This window comes from Eulemur rufifrons, chromosome 24 (assembly GCF_041146395.1).
Source record: "Eulemur rufifrons isolate Redbay chromosome 24, OSU_ERuf_1, whole genome shotgun sequence".
Classification (NCBI taxonomy): domain Eukaryota; kingdom Metazoa; phylum Chordata; class Mammalia; order Primates; family Lemuridae; genus Eulemur; species Eulemur rufifrons.
In genome coordinates, this window is record NC_091006.1 from 15532732 (window position 1) to 15552459 (window position 19728).

Here is a 19728-nt window from a genome sequence, read left to right on the forward strand (position 1 = left end):
ACTTTTTTCAAGTCTTATTTTACATCCTTCATTTTCTTGCAAAATTCCTCCCACATTTATTTGATGGCATAGTTGATTTGTATAGTTACACAGATTTTCCTAAGCAACTTTTACCACAATTTCAAATATAATAGTCTCTAGAAACAAAAATCTGTAAATAATTGTTTGACTTAGCATTTATGTGCCTTCAAAACTCATAAATATTAATAAAATTCATGTAATTCTTTTTTTTTTTTTTTTTTGAGACAGAGTCTCGCTTTGTTGCCCGGGCTACAGTGAGTGCCGTGGCGTCAGCCTAGCTCACAGCAACCTCAAACTCCTGGGCTTAAGCAATTCTACTGCCTCAGCCTCCCGGGTAGCTGGGACTACAGGCATGTGCCACCATGCCCGGCTAATTTTTTCTATATATATTTTAGTTGGCCAGACAATTTCTTTCTATTTTTAGTAAAGACGGGGTCTCGCTGTTGGTCAGGCTGGTCTCGAACTTCTGACCTTGAGCAATCCACCCGCCTCGGCCTCCCAGAGTGCTAGGATTACAGGCGTGAGCCACCACGCCCGGCCTTGAAATTCATGTAATTCTGTTTAGCATTTTATTTAGCAAGTTGCAACTGGATCATTTCCAAAGGCTAAAGATGATTTTGTGGTTACCAGGATAGACATCCGTGCTTGTACTTCTCTGTGCCTTCTTGGTTGTATTTATTAGAGACATATTGAATTTTATAAATGGCAGGTTCCAGCACTGGAGTCTTCTTTCCAAAATTTCTCATGTGCTGCCAATTATAACCACTGTAATGGTGGAAAGGGTGCTCTTTAACACAGAAAAATAATGAAAAAAATAGTACGAGAGATAGTGCATCCTTAATATACACCGGTTTTGTCCATTTGTGAGTTCACTGGGAGTCAATAAGTCTCACCTAAACGAGAGACACATTTTATTTGTCTTCTTGGTGTATTTTTTAAAATGTATATATTTAAGGTGTACTATTTGGTTAATTATATATGTACTTAAATATATATACACATAGTAAAATAATCATGATGTTTTGGGTGTTTCTTTTTCTCATTCCCCCATAACTGTATGTCCTGCAGGGTCGGCCGTCAAGAGAGCTCCCTCACCACGTTCCCAGTGCTCCACTGTGGGACGCACAGGGATTCATTCAGGCTCTCTTTGATTGAGGTTGGGTGGGGTCCAGACATTGTGGTGTGACATATGATAATTTTGCAAGAAATAGCCTTGTACTTACAAAAGACACGTTCTTAATGTATTCACTTGGAATAATGGGTTGTGTGAGAAAAGGCATTTTCTGGATGCAATGACATTAACCTAATTGTCTTTTTCACTCTCTAGATTCCTTTCTTTGAAATAAAATCAAACTACACCATCTCCTCTCAATGGAAGGATTGGTTCCTGTTAACTTAAATTGGGGCATTACCTTTCTCATTCAGACTAGTGCTGGAATCCTTGGGAATTCTTCACTCCTTTGCTTTTACAGCTTTTCTTTTCTCACTGCACAAATACTGAAACCCAGAGACTTGATTCTCAGCCAGCTGGTCTTAGCTAACAACTTGGTTCTTTGCTCTAAAGGGATCCCTCAGACCCTTGCAGCTTTTGGGTTGGAAGGTTTCCTGGATGGGGCTGGATGTAAACTTGTCTTCTATTTACACAGAGTGGCCAGAGGGGTTTCCCTCAGCACCACCTGCCTCCTCAGTGGCTTTCAGGCCATTAAACTTTGTCCCAGCATCTCTAGGTGGATGGACCTTCGTATTAGATCCCCAAAGTGCATTGCTTTCTGCTGTTTCCTCTGCTGGGTCTTGCACCTTGCGGTACATAGCTATATTGTAAGGTACATAACTGGCCCAATGATTAGCAAAAATAAGAGTATGGACAAAATATATCTGTACTGTTTCTCACTCGATCCAGGGAGGTTGCTATTCTCAGTAACTGCAGTCATAGTCTTGTTCATGGATGGTACGTGTTTGGGCCTCATGGTCTGGACCAGCGGCTCCATGGTCCTCGTCCTGCACAGGCACAAGCAGAGAGTCCAACACATCCGCAGCAGCAGCCTCTCCCCCAGAACTTCCCATGAAACCAGAGCCACACACACTATCCTCATCCTGGTGAGCATGTTTGTCTCCTTTCATGCTCTAGCTTCTATTTTGTCATATCAGATAACCCAGATACACAACCCAAGCCATTGGCTGAGGAGCATCTCTGTCCTGGTGGCTTCAGGCTTCCCGACATTCAGCCCCTTTGTGTTCATTGTCAGTGATGCCCGAGTCTCACAGTCCTGCTTTGCCTGCTGGACAAGGAACAGAAATGCTCTAGGAATGGTCTGTGGAGTATAACTTTCCTCCAGAACACTGCATCATTTATCTAATCACTTCTTCCCCAGTATTTGTAAGCATATATATTGTGCCAGTTAATGTGCAAGGATTTGGGGATTCGGTATTGAATAAAAATGATAATAACCATGGCTTCATATTGCTTATTAGACTACCAAAAAAGGAGCATATTGTAAATTATTACCCAAATATATTTATGGTAGTTCCTCAAAAAAGTAAAGAATTACCATATGATCTGGCAATTTCACTTCTGCTTATATATCCAAGAGAAATCAAAGCAGAGACTTGAACAGCTATTCATATACCTATGTACATAGCAGCATTATTCACAATAACCAAAAAGTATAAACAGCTCAACTGTCCACTGATGGATGAGTGGATATACCAATGGTGGCATAGACACACGATGAAGTAGTATGGAATCTTAAAATGGGGTGAAATTGTGATGAACACATGCCTCCCATGGATAAAACTTGAAGACATTTTGCTAAGTGAAATACGGCAGTCACAAAAGGACACACATTATGTGATTCTAGTTATTTGAAGTACCTAGAATAGTCAGTCCCATGGAGATAAAAGGAGAGAACATTTGTTACCAGGGGCTGGTAGGAGGAAACATGAGGAGATGGTCTTTAACGGGTACAGAGTTTCAGTTGGAAGATGAATGAGTTTTGGACAGGAATGGTGGTGATGACTGCACACCAACATGAATAAAATGTATACTACTGAAGTGCACACTTCAAACAGACCCACCTACAGTCACCGGGCTGTTTCCAGAGACCCCGCTGCAGCCACCCAGCTGATGTCCTGAACAGTCTTGCAGCCTCCCAGCTGGTCCCCGATGTCTCCTGTGAATCACTCCCCAAGTACCACAGAGACTCTGTTGTAATTATCTGCTCAGCTGACCCTACAGACCTCCCTAGAGTTCAGCTGCTGACCTTGACGCTGGGCTATGTGTATACAACTGGGAGTTGAGCCCTGTTCTCTGGGTCTTGCTTCACTTTGTGCGTCACTAAATAGTTTTAAAGCCCTAACATCTGGCAGCCCTGTGCTGGGTCCTGGGTGCACAGGTCACTCGGACCCAGTCTCTGCCTTCACAGCTGTTCAAAGCTGAGTGGGGGAAACGAGAGCTACAAAGGAGGTGTCAGCATTCTTTTTCCTTTAAAAAAAAAAAGTATTTAAAAAAGTATTTAATTAACAATCATTGAGTATTTTCAAGGTATAGAATATGACGATTTGACATATGTGTACAGTACATTGTGCGATGATTAGCACAGTCAAATTCATTGGCACGTCCATCACCATCCACGCTGCACATTAGGTCCCCTGAGCTTGTTCACCTTTGGACTTAGAGCTGGGGTCAGTGTTTCCTGATGGAGCGTGTGTAGCAGGGATGAATGAGGAGGGGCTCAGGGGAGGTGTGGCCGGGAGAAGGCAGAGAGCTGACCCCACCTAGCCACACCTATACGCACACGCTCACACATGCACGCACGGACTCACACACATGCATACACACACACTCACACACCCCACACTTGCACTCCATGCACACTCGCACACACACATGCATGCAGTCACACAGGACAGGAGAGCCCCGAGTCCACCGTGGGCTGGGATGTGTCTGTCGTCTCCACCCCATTTACAGGGTCAGAGGCGCTCTCACCACTCAGATTAAAACTAAAATTACTCTGCACACCACTAGGGGGCGAGAGCAACCCGTTTGGTTTAGCTTGTGTGGGTGTCTTTCCAACAATTGATAACAAGACTGCCAAGGACAAGTCTCTGGAAAGATCCCTCCTGGACAGAGCTGCAAATGGAAATATTTACAAACATCTCATTGTACTCGATAAATATATACAATTATTATTTATAAATTCTTTTAAAAATACAAAAATAAAATAACCCAAAAATGCAGGTATGAGTTAAATGTTATTATATATTTGAAAAAACAATATTTTTAAAATGGGAGGTCTCTGTCCTGGCCCAGAGAGGGTGGGTGCCCGGCCGCCCTGCCCGATTTTAACTTGTCCCGAGATTTAATTTTCTATTTGTACTCAACTTTAATTCCCCCAGGGATCTGCTTCCTAACCCTGTGCTCTTCATCTTTCTCCTCTTCTGCTACATTATGGCTGAATTTCTCTGTTTTCCAAGTGGGATACATTTTCTGTCTCCCTCTTTCTCCCTCCCCCCCCCACCCCTGGAGGATTTACCCAGAGGAGACTCGCGCCTCCCTGCCCTGGCCCTTGTAATACACCCGCCTGCCTGCACATAAACCACACGGGAAAGGTTGGAGATTCCCGCAGGGTCGCAGAGCTGTTGGCAACACTGTCCCACCTCGCCACCCTGTCGGACCAGACCCACATACGCTCCTTTCACACATTCCTCCCAGCACCTCGCAGGTTGCAGCTGTAGGTCTCTGCAGTGCCTTTCTCAGCATTCCTGTAGCCACCTTCTGCCTTCACTGGGGGCGGCCACTACGCCTGTGCTGCCCCCACAGGGACACCCTGGCGGCTCCACCTGCCTCTCCCCAGCTCTTAGAGCTGACTTAGCTGGGGTCCTGTTCCCTCCTGGGTCCACCTTGCTGCAGGATGGGGGTGACTCGCTCCTCTGCTCCCCTCCAGAGGATGTTTGTTTACAGGACACCCTCTACCTCCTTCACAGGTTGGCTTCCAAGGGACACGAGGTCTCCAAACCAAAGCTCCAAGTCGTGAAATCTCTGTCAAGTTCATGGGTCACCTCGTAACACTCCATGGTCTGATATGGACCATAAAGGAATCCAAGGCATTTTAAGTTTCACATTCCCCAAATAAAAAGACAATTACATAAGTTCTAGGGGCTGAAAGCTACTGCCATGCCTGGCTCCTAATTTTTCTCAATTAATTCAACCACTTTATGACTTTCTTCAAGAAACTAACACAGACGCCATTCTATGGACTTCTGAACCTCAACACGCTTTTGAGGAAATCAAACACCAGAGGCCCTGGCCCCTATTCTGGGCCACCCCAGCTGTAACTTGCCCTTTTCCTTATTCGCGATGGAGAAGGCACTGGCCTTGGTGTCCTGACTCGGGGCCGTGGTGGGCGACACTGCCCCGCTGGGTGCCACAGCCAACACCTTGATCAGCAGCCCGGGGCTCCCCCCGTCCACGTGCAGACGCAGCCGTCTCCACCCCAGGAAAGATGACCGAAAAGACAGTTATGGGCTCCCCACCCACGGTGCGTGTCCCTCATCTGTGGGAGCCCTTCTCCACCCCGCCACACTCAGCACCTCTCTGCCAGCGGCCTCGCCAGCTAGGAAATCCTTTCCCTCCCCCTCCTTGCCGCCCTGCGCCCCACCCTGCTACCTCACTTCCTCTCCCTGGTGATGAGATCATGACTGTGGTTCCCACAGTCCAACTCCCGATGCCCCGAGGGGACCTCCACGAAACTCCCCTTCCTGACCAGAGTACGATGGCTTCCTGATGGGTCCGACCTCAGAGACCCCACAGGCGCCTACCGAAGGGGTCTTGCTGTTACCTCCCTTCACGATGTAACACAGTCTGGTCTTGTTCCCGGCGCTAAGTCTGCCCAGCAGGCTGAACTCCATGCTTGGCCAGGGCCTGCCTTGGGGCCCAGGGAAAGACAGAGAGCGTTTATACGACACTCGCTCTGCCTTCAGAGTGGCTCACGACATTGGGATGCTCTGGGAACAAGGAGGCTTTCTGACCTGTGCTGGCCAACTGTTAAAAACAAGGACTGTTGCAGCCCTCCCTGAAGACACACGGACTCCTGAGGACTCGGCTGATGAGAAGGTGCAGGCTCACCCCTCCGCCCACAGTCCTGGGGCTCTGGGCAGTCGTGTGGGGACCGAGATGCTAGGGCAGCCCCGCCCCAGCCATGTCCACCACCTCTGAGTGTCACCTTCTTCCCCTCGCTCCTGCTCCTGACCCTGACCACAGCCACCTCCCAGGTGAGCCTCCGCCTGTCTGATTACCAAGCTCCGTCACCGGAAGTAGAAAGGAGGAAATGGATTAAAGAAGGCAGCACTTTGATCAGGACACGTAGCTGTGGTTGAAGCCCAACCTATGCCCTGTCCTGCCCCAAAATGCCAATGGACCAAATTGTCCCTGATTCATGACCTCTCACATTGAAGTCCTGAGAAAATGACCCAATTGGCACACAAGTACTTCCGGGTTCCCTCTCCCACAGTCTCCAACAAATTTTTCAGACTTTTAAAATACGAACACAACATGACCCCAGAACTGTAAGGCTGTCCCCAGGTCACTTCCCACTGCCACTGGACCTTTTGGTGTATGGCAACTAGACTTTACCCGACTTCCCCTTCTCAAAGATACATAATACATTTGTACCAGTCATGGTGGCATCAACAATCTGATGACCCCAGCAGTTTCTGGAAGAAAGTCTGGGGCAGAAGTTGGGGAGCTGTCATGTTGCAGGGAGGAGACAGGGTCAGGTGCAGGGCGAGGTCCGCGTGTCTGTAGGGGACTCTGCCTCCCCCACTCTGTGGTGCTGCCCTCTGTCCCCTTGTTGACTCTCCTTGACTGTCCCTCCCTCCGTCCTCCCCCTGTGCCGTGAGGGCACATCCCCCAGGGCAGGTTGGAGCTCACATCTGTTTGCACCTCGTGCTCTGCTCCACTGTCATGTGACATTTTTTTTTTTTTTTAACTAGCACATTCCCTGGTATGTGCGATTGATTTTCTACCTCTTCAGCTCAAAACACGGAACTGGGCTTAAATAGGTGGATAAATGGACAAAAATCAGATTCCTGCTTGGATAAGATCAGTCCAAAATGAGCTCTAAATACCATCATTCTTCATCAAATGCTACCTGGTAATTTCTCTATAAATGTCATCACTGGGAATCCACACACCTGTGATGGGAAAGTGTGGTGTTGTGCTGATGAACTGGCTCTCTGGGGGAGAGAGCCAGTTTTTGAACGTATGTTTTCAAAAGCCTTTATTTGTGGCATTTGCTGATTACTGTGTGTACGTACTCCCTTCATGGCCAACTTCAAGAATCCAATGTGACTGCTCCTCCCTCTACTTGATTTTGGTATGTGTGCAGGGTCCTGGAAGCAATCCCCCACGTATACTGAGGGATGACTTGTATTTATTTATTTATTTATTTTTTATTTTTTTTGAGACAGAGTCTCACTCTGTTGCCCAGGCTAGAGTGAGTGCCGTGGCGTCAGCCTAGCTCACAGCAACCTCAAACTCCTGAGCTCAAGCGATCCTACTGCCTCAGCCTCCCGAGTAGCTGGGACTACAGGCATGCACCACCATGCCCGGCTAATTTTTTCTATATATATTTTTAGCTGTCCATATAATTTCTTTCTATTTTTAGTAGAGATGGGGTCTCGCTCTTGCTCAGGCTGGTCTCGAACTCCTGAGCTCAAATGATCCGCCCACCTCGGCCTCCCAGAGTGCTAGGATTACAGGCGTGAGCCACCTCGCCCGGCCGATGACTTGTATTTAGAGATAATTTTCTCTACTGTTTTTTTGTTTTGTTTTGTTTTTCATAGGTTGAAACACAGGATAGGACAGCTTATGTCTGGCTGCACGTCTCGAGGACACGCTGCACCCCCTGTGTCTGGACGTCCTCCTGATAAGTGCTGTGGACAGAACACCTGGAATCCAGCGCCTCTCTCTTTGGGGTCCCACCAGCCCCATCTTGGGAGGGCGGAGCAGTCCCTGAGGGAACTGCCCTGCACTGCTTTTGGGTCCACTCCAGCCTCAGGTGTGGCTGCACAAAACAGCCTCCCACCTGCGTCACCAGCCCTGACCCCGCCCTGGCCTGTGTCCGCACAGCAGTGGGAACCTCCACCCTAATGATCCCCTGATGGTCCCAGGTACCTGCGGCCACTCAGCTTTGGCCTCTGTTTTTTGATGTGGGTACGACTCCATTTGGGGAAACTTCATGTCTTTTTCTGCTCATGATTTTGAGGATGTGCGTGTTTCAGACACACTACATGTGCATTTCTCAGCGCTGGGAGGAGTTGGGGGCATCAATCGTCCACCTCGACTATGCATCGCGACGCCAGGGTCCTCTCATGTCCTCACCCCTCGTGTCTTAACCTGGTCTGTAATTAACCAGGATTGAGCCCCTCCCATCGCCCAGACACCACTGACCCCACACCCACTGTGAGGATGGGGTTCCTGACCACGTGCTCCAAATGAGGAAACTGAGGCTCAGAGATGGGAATTTACTGCCCAGCTCACACCGGCGGTGGATGATAATCAGGAATTAAGTAAAAATCAACTCCCCACCCAATGCCCCAAATCACAGCTCAAACATAAGTAATTGTTCCCAAAACCCTGAGCAGCACCTGCCCGAGGAAACCAGGGGATGAGGAGGCCGGAGTGGCTGAGAGGTTGGTTCCCAGGGAGGGGCAGGTGACGCTGCTGCTAAAAATAGTGAAAGGGGAGGAGAAGCCCAAGAAGGGGACTGTTTGGTAGAATGAAAACCCACAGACTACCCCCAGGAGAGGAGTCACTTTTCTTCCCTTATTGCCCTGTATGTCCCCTTTGTGCTCACGGCCACAAGGCAGCTCAACGTGAACTGCACCGTCAGATGCCCGTGTGCCTCTGCTGGTCGGAGTCTGCCGTGGGCCCGAACCTGCAGCTTCCCTGAGGCATCTCCAGGGCGGTGAGACGACTGCCGTGGTGAGGACCCGCAGCGCTGGGCTGAAGGAGGGAAGGAGGCCCCGTGGGGAGGCTCCGAGAGGGAGGAGGGGCCCTCATCACCCTCACCAGGGAGGGGCCAACGTAGAAGGCACTGGGTCTGTTGGCCGCTATGTCCTAAACTTCAGTAACATGAGGACAGATGAGGCAGAAAGTGGCTTGAGAGGTCAAGGAGACCCCATTTCTGTCTGAAATGTCTTCAGACACCCTGGTGCCTGCCCCAGCCCCAGCCCTGGAGAAATGAGAACTAGAATTCTGGAGTGGGTTGGAAGTTCCCCTTCCTGTGGGGCTGCTGATGTGACAACCCCATAACAGGAAGGACCCAGCCTCGAAGTGGCCACAGCCCACAGTGTCTGTCTGTCCTGCAGGCACCGTGGTCTCATCCATCTGCACAGCCAGGGCCAGTGGGAGGAGACGCCATGACCCCCACCCTCACGGCCCTGCTCTGCCTCGGTGAGACAGGAAGAGGGGAGGGGAGGCCTGGTCTGGGAGGGACCCCACCCCACAGCCAGGCCCTGCTCTAGCAGGAGACCCCAGGGGCTCAGGACACTCCAGGAGGAGAGGATGTGCTCACCCTTTGATGGGCAAATCTCTCACAGGGAAATCTCTTCCAGGGCTGAGTCTGGGCACCAGGACTCACGTGCAGGCAGGTGAGTCTGTCCCCAGCTGTCCCAGGTCGCTCCTCTTCATTGGGGACAAGGGGACAGCCCTGGGCAACTGAGGATGGGGAACAGCAGTTCTGACAGATGGGGACATCTGGAGGGTCCTGGGCTGAAAGCTTGGATCTGAGTGGTGGGGACATCTTGGGACCCAGTCTCTGATTTCGTTCCAGGGACCCTCCCCAAACCCACCCTCTGGGCTGAGCCAGACTCTGTGATTACCTGGGGGAGCCCTGCTACCATCTGGTGTCAGGGGACCCTGGATGCCAAGGAGTACCGTCTGGAGAAAGAAGGAAGATCAGCGTCCTGGGACACACAGAAACCACTGGAGCCTGGGAACAAGGCCAAGTTCAACATCCTATCCATGACAGAGCAGTATGCAGGGAGATATCACTGTTTCTATCACAGCCCTGCTGGATGGTCAGAGCGCAGTGACCCCCTGGACCTGGTGATGAAAGGTGAGAGGACACTCGGGTGTCCCAGCCCCAGGCTCTGCCCTCAGGAAGGGGTTCTTCTCTGAGGGGTGTCTTCCTCTCACAGCCCAGCGCTGGGGGTGATGTGGGAGGTGTGGGCCCCATTTACACGGCTGCCTCCTTCTCTCCTAGCATCCTACGGCAAACCCACCCTCTCAGCCCTGACCAGCCCTGTCGTGACCTCAGGAGGAAACTTGACCCTCCAGTGTGGCTCATGGCTGGGATTTGACAAGTTCATTCTGACTAAGGAAGGAGAACCAAAGCTCTACTGGACAGAGGACTCACAGCGAAACTCCTATGGGTGGTCACAGGCCCTGTTCCCTGTGGGCCCCGTGACCCCCAGCCCCAGGTGGACGTTCAGATGCTATGGCTATTACAGGAACAACCCTTGGGTGTGGAGGGGCCCCAGTGACCCCCTGGAGCTCCTGGTCTCAGGTGAGGAAGCCACGACCTTCTCTTATACAATTTGGGGACACCAGACAAATTGTTGGGAGTTTGGTTGATGACAGGCCATGGTAGGGACTCCATAGCAAGGTGATGGAGGACCGGCTGAGGAATGAGGGAGACCCCAGGGAGGCTGTGTGAGGGAGGGACGTCCCTCAGTCACACTCACCTGGGAGGGGCTGTTTGCTGCTACGTCCTGAAGCTCAGTCAGATGAGGACGCATCACCCCATTTGTCTGAAATGTCTCCAACATGGCCCCAAGTGTGAAGAAAGAGCTCCTAGGTCTAGAGACCCAGAGTGTGAGAGACAGTGGGACCTGCAGGGCCAGGACAGGACACGGGAGGTGTTGGGAGGAACCAGCCCCTGCAGCCCATGGCGTGCCCTTCCCCCCAGGTGTGTCTAGGAAGCCCTCCCTGCTCACACCACAGGGCCCTGTCCTGGCCCCTGGACAGAACCTGACCCTCCAGTGTCACTCTGATGTCGGCTATGACAGATTTGCTCTGTCCCAGGAGGGGGGACGTGTCCTATCCCAGCGCCCTGGCCGGCAGCCCCAGGCTGGGCTGTCTCAGGGCAAATTCTCCCTGGGCCCTGTGAGCAGCTCCCACGGGGGCCGGTACAGATGCTACGGTGGACACAACCTCTCCTCCGAGTGGTCGGCCCCCAGTGACCCCCTGGACATCCTGATCTCAGGTGAGGAGCCCAGTGGGGTCAGTCAGGGACCCAGACTCTGCACAGGCCCTGCCTGGAGAGCCCCAGGGGGTGATGGCCAGATGAGGGGTGGGTCTCAGGGAGGGAGGGACAGAGAGACAGGGGTCGGGGGAGGGGGAGACTCAGAGATCACAAAGACAGAGACTCGAGGGTCCTCAGAGAGAGGCCCTGGGGAGGTCTCAGCTCAGAATGAGGTGGGGGCTGCCCCCACCCCTCCTTCCTCTCTCTAGGACAGCTCCGTAACAGACCCTCCCTCTTGGCACAGCCGGGCCTCACGGTGGCCTCAGGAGAGAACGTGACCCTGCTGTGTCAGTCACAGAGTGTGATGGACACTTTCCTTCTGACCAAGGAGGGGGCAGCCAATACCTCCCTGCGTCTCAGATCAAAGTACACAGCTCAACAGTACCAGTCTGAATTCTCCATGAGTCCTGTGACCTCAGACCATGGGGGGACCTACAGGTGCTATGGCTTATTCAGCACCTCCCCCTACCTGTTGTCACTGCCCAGTGACCCCGTGGAGCTGGTAGTCTCAGGTGAGGACCCCTGACCCTGTCCTCTCGGAACTCAAAGGGTCAGCTCAGGGCCCTGCCCCAGGAGAGCTCTGGGCTGGGATGGGGTGAGGGGGTTCTGGGGGAGGCTCAGCCAGAGGGGTTCACCCCTCCAAGGGCAGGAGGCCAACAGGGGCCGTCCCAGGTGCCCCACCCCCTCCCACATCACCTGAAGTCCAGGAGGTGCCAGGTGGGTGGAGGGATGGCCTTAGGGAGGCCGCAGGACAGGAGTAGAAGAGTTTGAGTGGACGAGGGGACTTCAGAGCAGCCCCAGCCCCTCACCGTCTTCTTGCCATTATTCCCAGGAACATTTGGGCACTCCGGCCCCCCAATCACAGGGCCCCCCTCAGTACCTGGTAAGTCACTGAAGTATCTTGTTTCAGAGGCAGCACAGCCTGCCCCAGGGCAGTTCTGAGTCGCCCCATCTCCTTCCCTCAAATTCTCAAGGATGGGCTGTGTCCAGCGGGTGGGAGTCAGGCAGAAATGCGGGGACCCCAGGCCCCCAGGGCTCTGGGGCTGGTCTGGTGAGGGGTGGGGGGCCCAGGCAGGGGAGATGTTGGGCCCAGCCTGGGGGCGGGGCGGGGCTGCAGTGGGGAGCAGACAGCCCCCGCCCCCACGTCCTGACCAGGAGGCCTGAGGATCAGCCCCTCCTCCCACGGGGTCAGGCCCCAGAGTGCTGAGTGAGGGGCTCCGTGTGGGGAGGTGGGGCGGGGTCCAGGGGAGGCAGGGGCTGAGTTAAGCCATTCGTTCAGACTCCTCTGGAGACACGGCGTGGACAAGCCCTTCCCTGTCTGGGCCTCAGTTTCTCTAAGTGTAAAGGGGAGAGGCCTGGCCCCGACAGCAAAGCTCCCTCCAGTTCTGGCTTCTGCTGTGGCCTCCCAGGGAAGCCTGCAGGACCCCCTCCTGCAGTGGCCTGTCCCACCCGCTGCCACAATGGCCACGCTGCGCAGGGAGGGTCGCAGGGCCGCAGTGCGGGGCGTGCAGGCTCTGTCCCTTCACCTGGGGGCTCAGGTCTGGGGGAGGGAACAGGGCTGAAAGTCACCTCCCCAGGGTCACTTCCCAGCTCTGCTGCCTCCTGGCTGGGCACCCTGGGGCGGGCAATTCATCTGGGCCTCAGTTTCCCCCACTGTGAAATGGGTGGGGGTGGGGGACGATCCCAGGTTGCACGACTGGTGAGGGCTCCAGGTGATGGATGCAGAGACCCGGCACCTGCCTGCACACAGTAGGTGCTCAGTTAATGATGCCATTCCTCACTCCTGACGTCACTTGTTCCCAAGGTCAGGGAAGGTTCTTGGAGGTTCTGATCGGGGTGTCGGTGGCCTTCGTCCTGCTGCTCTTCTTCCTCCTCTTCCTCCTCCTCCGACACCAGCGTCGGGGCAAACACAGGTCATCGGGTGAGTGGGGAGTGGGGGACGCAGGGGCAACCGAGGGTGGGCTCGGGCACCAGCCAAAGGGAGAGCAAACAGACGGGGAGTGTCAGCTTAGAAAACCTGCTCCCGCAGTTTCCAATCAGAGCACGCTGGAAAGCAGCCGGCAGTGTCAGCACGTGCGCAAGTGTCAGTGTTTGCTGAGCTTTCTCAGCCGCGTGCAGGGTGTGCAGCGTCTATGCAGGAGGCTGTCCAGGTTCCCCCTTTCCTCTCCAGCTGCGTGCGCAGGGCGGGGGGTCCTGACCTGCCCGGGGCTGAGACTCTGTCCATCTTCCCCCAGCCCAGAGGGAGGCTGACCTCCCACGTCCTGCGGGGGCTGCGGAGCCAGAGCCCAAGGGCAGAGGCCTGCACAGGAGGTAATTCCGCCCGAAGACCCCAGACTCCACCCACCCCGGCCCCCTCACTGCCCTTCACACCCCGTGTCCTCCCCCAGGTCCAGCCCAGCTGCCGACATCCAGGAAGAAAAGCTCTGTGAGAGGAGGGGGGCCCTGGGGGGAGACGGGGGGCCCTGGGGGGAGACGGGGGCCCTGAAGGTTCAGTGGCAGTGGGGGAGGGGCAGGCAGGGAAGGGTCTGGGGCTCAGGGGGAGATGGTCTGAACCCCACACTGGGGGCCTCGGGGACGTCACAGCCACTCCCTGGATCCCATGGCCCCATCTGGGACCAGAGCAGGGGCTGGTGGGACTGAGAGATCCCAGGGGGTCGTCCTGCCAGGGCACAAACCCCTCGTTCTGCCCCAGCAGATGCTGCTGTGAAGGACACAGAGCCTGAGGACGAGGTGGAGCTGGACAGTCGGGTGAGACCCCTGCCCTGTTCCGGGCACCAAAGGCCTCCTGTTGCCACATTTAGCCCAGCGGACCCTCCCCTGCCCTCCCTTCACTGGGCTCTCAGTGTCGTCCCACAGTAGACCCTCCCTCCTGCCTGCGTGACCTCACTCCCCTGGCTTCCTGCCACCTCGTGGGCCCCTCCTCCCTGGCCCCTTTCCGGCTCCCCGTCCTCTGTCTGACCGTCTGGGTGTCAGATGCTCCCCCAGGCCTCAGCGGCTGCGTGAATCAATGCAGCACCCAGGTCCCCGGGCGCCCCTTCATTCATTCACCCAACAGTGTTCACAGGGGGCTCACTCCTGATCGGGCTCCAGGGAGGAGCTGCAGACGCAGCAGGGAGCAAAGCTGTCCCAGCCTCCCTGAGCTCACCTGGGGGCGAGAGACAATGTGCACATAAACGCAGTGGCCAGGGGTGCAAAGGGCTGTCAGGGAACATACAGAAAGGAGCAGGACAGAGCGTGGGGGCAGGGGGGCCACTCTGAGGTAGGAGGGGAGGGCTGTGTGATCAGGTGTCCTCTGAGGAGAAGCCTGAGTGCAGAGGACCGTAGGAACGTCTAGTGCACCAGCAGCTGCAGCAGAGGAAACAGCAAGTGCAAAGGCCCTGAGGCAGCAGCCGGCTCTGTCAGGACAGGGGCCTGTGGCTGGAGCCAAAGGAGCAAGGGCCAGAGTGTGAGGACAAGAGGTCAGCACTGCAGGAAGGAAGCAGCCAGGCCCTCCAAGGACTTACGAAGTCCCTGGAGATTGCATCACGAAAATGACAGTTGGATCACCCTGACAACAGGGTGAAAATGTAACTGCAGGAGGTTGAGTGCGGTCAAGGAGACCCCGTCACTGTCTCTCTTCAGCAGAACCCACATGATGTAGCCCCCAGGGAGTGACATATGCCCAGGTGAACCGCTCCACACTCAGGCGGGGAGTGGCCTCCCCTCCTTCCCCACTATTCAGGGAGTTCCTGGACATGAAGGACAAACAGGAGGAAGGGGACAGGCAGATGGACAGTCAGGTGGGTCCTTTCCTCCCCAGGACCCCAGGCCTCCCCCCACCCCAACCACGTACCTTCCCTCTCACTCTCCCCCACTTCAGGCTGCCGCATCTGAAGACCCCCAGGACGTGACCTACGCCCAGCTTCACAGCTTGACCCTCAGACGGGAGACAACTGCGCGTCCTGTGTCCCAGGAGGGAGACCCTCCAGCTGAGCCCAGCGTGTACGCTGCCCTGGCCATCCACTAGCCCAGGAGGGCCCAGGCCCCACACTGCACGGAGGGAGACTCAGGGACCCTACAGAGCACGGGAGCTGCCCCCAGGGGACACTAACCTGTGAACCCCAGCCTGGACCCCTGACAAAGACCACCAGGAAGTTCCAGGAACTTCTGAGAGTCACCTGACTCTGTGGAGATAAATAACATCCCCACAGGTTGGAAATTAAGCAACAGACTTCTCAATAATCAATGAGTTAAATGAGAAAACAAAACAGAAGTGAGAGAATGTTTTAAATTGAATGATGATGTCGCCATTACCCATCAAACCTACGCGATGGAAAAATTCAGAACAATGAACGAATATATTAGGAAAAGCCTTAAAAAAAATCAATGATCAGGCCAGATGAGGTGGCTCACGCCCGTAATCCTAGCACTCTGGGAGGCCGAGGTGGGCGGAACGTTTGAGCTCAGGAGTTCGAGACCAGCCTGAGTAAGAGCAAGGTCCCGTCTCTACTAGAAATAGAAAGAAATTATATGGACAGCTAAAACTATATATAGAAAAAATTAGCCAGGCATGATGGTGCATGCCTGCAGTCCCAGCTATTCAGGAGGTTGAGGCAGGAGGATCACTTGAGCCGAGGAGTTTGAGGTGGTTGTGAGCTAGGCTGACGCCATGGCACTCTAGCCTGGGCAACAGAGTGAGACTCTGTCTCAAAAAAAAAAATTAAAAAAAAAAAAAAATCAATGATCATGTCAAGAGTTTAGAAAAAGAATAAATTATTCCAAATGAAGGTAGAAGGAAGGAAATAATGAGTAACTACTAATGAAGACAAAATTGGAGGAAAATCATTAAGCCAAAAAAGCTCATTTTTGAAAGTGTTAATTAAATTTATAACTCCTAGCCACAAATGACCAAGAAAAAGAGAGCAAGCACACATTTCCATATAGGCATGAAGTAGGGGGAGCACTACAGACCCTACACACATTTTAAAAAGATAACAGAACATGAGGAACAATTTTATTCCAATATATTAGAGAATATAGATAAAATGGACAATTTACTAAATGAACATGAAATAGACAATCTTAAATTAAAAAAAATAAAAGCCATTCTAACAAGAGTGAGGTGATAGCTCATTGTGGTTTTAATTTGCATTTCCCTGATGATTAGTGATGAGCATTCTTCCATGTTTGCTGGCCATTTGTCTATCTTCTTTTTAAAAACTTCTGTTCATGTCTTTTGCCCACTTTTTAATGGGGTTGCTAATTTTTTTCTTGCTGATTTGTTTGAGTTCTTTGTAGATCATTATTCTAAGTGAAGTATCTCAAGAAGGGAAAAACAAACACCACACGTTCTCTCTAATAAATTGGAACTAACCAGTGGGCACACAAATACACAGAGGAAAGTAAGTCATTGGAAATCAAGTGAGTGGGAGGGAAGGAAGGGAAGGGCAAAAACCCATTTAACAGGTACAATGAACACTATTCGGGTGATGGGCACACTCATAGCCCTGACTCAAGCCATGTATCAAAATATATTCACACCTAATGGGTACGGTGCGCACCACGTGGGGGATGGACACACTTGAAGCTCTGACTCTGGTGGGGCAAAGGCAATATATGTAACCTTAACATTTGTACCCCCGTAATATACTGAAATAAAAAAATGTTTTTTAAATTGTACTCCCTTAATATTTTGAAATAAATATAAAGAAATAAATATAAAGAAAGAAAAAGAATAAATAGAAAATCTGAATCATCTTACATATATTAAATGCATTGACTCTGTAATCAAAAATTTTTCCACAGCATAAACACCAGTTCAGGAAGCGTTGTTGGTGATTTCTTCCAAACACTTAGACACTTACGAAACATCCAGACACACACACACACACACACACACACACTTACAAAAACTTTCTCTGAGAACAGAAAAAGAGGAAATATACCCCAACACATTTTATCAAGACAGAAAAAATTGATATTAAAGCCCGACACAAAAACAGGACAGTCACAGGAAGATCCCTCACGTGAACTTAGATGTAAATCTTTAAACAAGTATTCACAAACAACATTCAGCAACATACAAAAAGGACAATACATCATGACAGTGGTTTTTTTTTTGTTGTTGTTTGAGACAGAGTCTCACTCTGTTGCTCAGGCCAGAGTGCCGTGGCGTCAGCCTTGCTCACAGCAACCTCAAACTCCTGGCCTCAAGCTATCCTCCTGCCTCAGACTCCTGAGTAGCTGGAACTACAGGTATGCACCACTGTGCCTGGCTAATTTTTCTATTTTTAGTCAAGACAAGGTCTCGCTCTTGCTCAGGTTGGTCTCAAAGCCTGACCTCAAGCGATCCTCCTGCCTCAGCCTCCCAGAGTGCTAGGATTACAGGCATGAGCCACCACACCCAGCCTGAAGAACAGTTTTTGCCAGATTCTTGGTGGACAGATTTTTCCATTTAGCACTGTACACGTGTCATCCCACTACCTTCTGATGAAACTGTGTTAATCTTACCATGGATCCCTTATACAGGACAAATCACTTCTCTCTTGCTTTCAAAATTCTTTGTCCTTGACTTTTGACAATTTGACAGTGTCTCAGTGTGGGTATCTTTGGGTTTATCCTGTTTGAAGTTCATTGGGAACCTTGGATGTGCAGCTTCAGGTCTTGCATTAACTTTGGGATGGCTGTCTTTACAGATTAACTCTGTATTATTATTTCTTCAGTCCTTAACCAGGTTATTTAGAGCTAAGCTTTAGCTTTCCCTTCCTATTTCATGGGACCTGAAGGCTAGAGGTGAAAAGTTAGGGTCTTCTTTTCTGAGCATGAGTCCTACCCTTGACATACATGTGGTTTTCTCAATTCCCTGTAATATGCAAAAGCTTTTTAAAACCGTATTTCCAGCCAGTGCAGTGGCTCACACCTGTAATCCTATCACTTTGGGAGGCCGAGGCAGGAGGATCACTTGAGGTCAGGAGTTCGAGGTCAGCCTCAGCAAGAGTGAGACCCCGTCTCTGCCAAAAATAGAAAAAATTAGCCAGGCACCGTTGCGTGAGCCTGTAGTCCCAGCTGCATGGGAGGCCGAGGCAGGAGGATCTGTTGGACCCTGGAGTTTGAGATTGCAGTGAGCAATGATAATGCCCCTGCACTCCAGCCAGGGCAACAGAGCAAGAAACTGTCTAACTAACTGGCTAAATAAACACCTTTTTAAAAAAAATTTTAAACCATATTTCCCATGTATCTCCTTACCCAAGTTCTTCCTTCCCAAGATTCTTGGTCTATCTATTGCTTGTACCAAGTGGTGTCTCTTGTCCCAAAGCAACTAAATCCCAATAGCTGTGCCTTTAAATACTTTTGGTTAGAGACTCCCAGAAGCTACTGTAGTCTTGGGAATGCAGAAACAAAACTAATCCTTTGCACCAGTCACTAAGAGAACTTTCCAGATGGGTCAAGACTCACAACCACAGTTCTTTGAGAATAAAGTCCATATTGCTCCCTCTGGCACTAGCAAATCTGCCCCAGAAGTTTCAGCTGCTGCCCACCCAGCTGCTGATCTGTGGTTTGAGGGGTGGCAAGCAAGCTATTTAAAATGCCCAGCTGCTCTCTTGCCAAAAGCAGCAGCTTCTTTCTGTACCAAACCTTCTTCTGGTTTTTTGTTTGTTTGTTTGTTTTGACTAGATTCCACAGTTCTTCAAAAGTTGATTCTGACAGTTTTTGCCAGCTCATTCATTCCTTTTGGGGAGGGACAGAGCCCTGCAGTTTCCGAATCTGTCATTTTGGGTGATGTACCACCCCCCTACTCTGTTGCACCTCCTCTCTGGTTAGGTTTTGACTAAAAGTTCCAACTTGCTTTCCAAGGGATATACTTCCAGTATCAGTTCAGTCTTCAAAGGCTATGCTGTTATTTTCTTGTCTGATTTCATTTCTAGAAAATCTCCAAACATTGTTATCTGATTACTGCCAGTTCATCATTCTCTCATTTGCCTCTTAAAACGCGTAATAGGTGTATTTTGGTACCTGATTATTATTAGTTTTATCCATTGGTCCCTATTTTTATGACGGTCTTTGCTACACTCTGAGGTATTTCCTAAATTTCATTTTCCAATTCCCTGATTTTTCTCATCAGTTCTCTCTCATCTATTATGAAATGGGTTTTCCAGTCTTTTCATTCAATAACTCTCTCTATAAAATTTCCGTAACACCTTTTTTCTAAACAATTCCCCTTAAATCATAATGCCACTCTCTCTGAGGATCTAAAGCATGCTTACTTTAAGTTTCTTTCCAATTTTCTCCATATCTATGCCTTGATTAAGAATTCCCAAATTCCCATTGAGAATGATTGGGTCTAGTGTCTTTTTCACGGCACTGTTTGACCTCATACATAATGTCAATTTTTCCTGGAGGTAATCCTCCACAGAACCCTTAA

General features: G+C 51.2%; 2 protein-coding genes across 2 annotated transcripts in view; both read left to right on the forward strand.

Annotated features, from left to right (window-relative positions):
* Positions 1-19728, forward strand: part of LOC138374230 (NACHT, LRR and PYD domains-containing protein 7-like) — a 672516-nt gene that overhangs the window by 312142 nt on the left and 340646 nt on the right.
* LOC138374837 (leukocyte immunoglobulin-like receptor subfamily B member 3) lies at positions 9418-15579 on the forward strand. The gene is given in 14 exon segments (XM_069458019.1): positions 9418-9475; positions 9637-9672; positions 9855-10139; positions 10287-10589; positions 10992-11288; positions 11537-11839; positions 12160-12210; positions 13132-13248; positions 13562-13637; positions 13715-13752; positions 14023-14075; positions 14952-14961; positions 14964-15106; positions 15187-15579. Coding segments are annotated over 14 exon segments (1893 nt in total). The 5' UTR covers positions 9418-9441; the 3' UTR covers positions 15334-15579.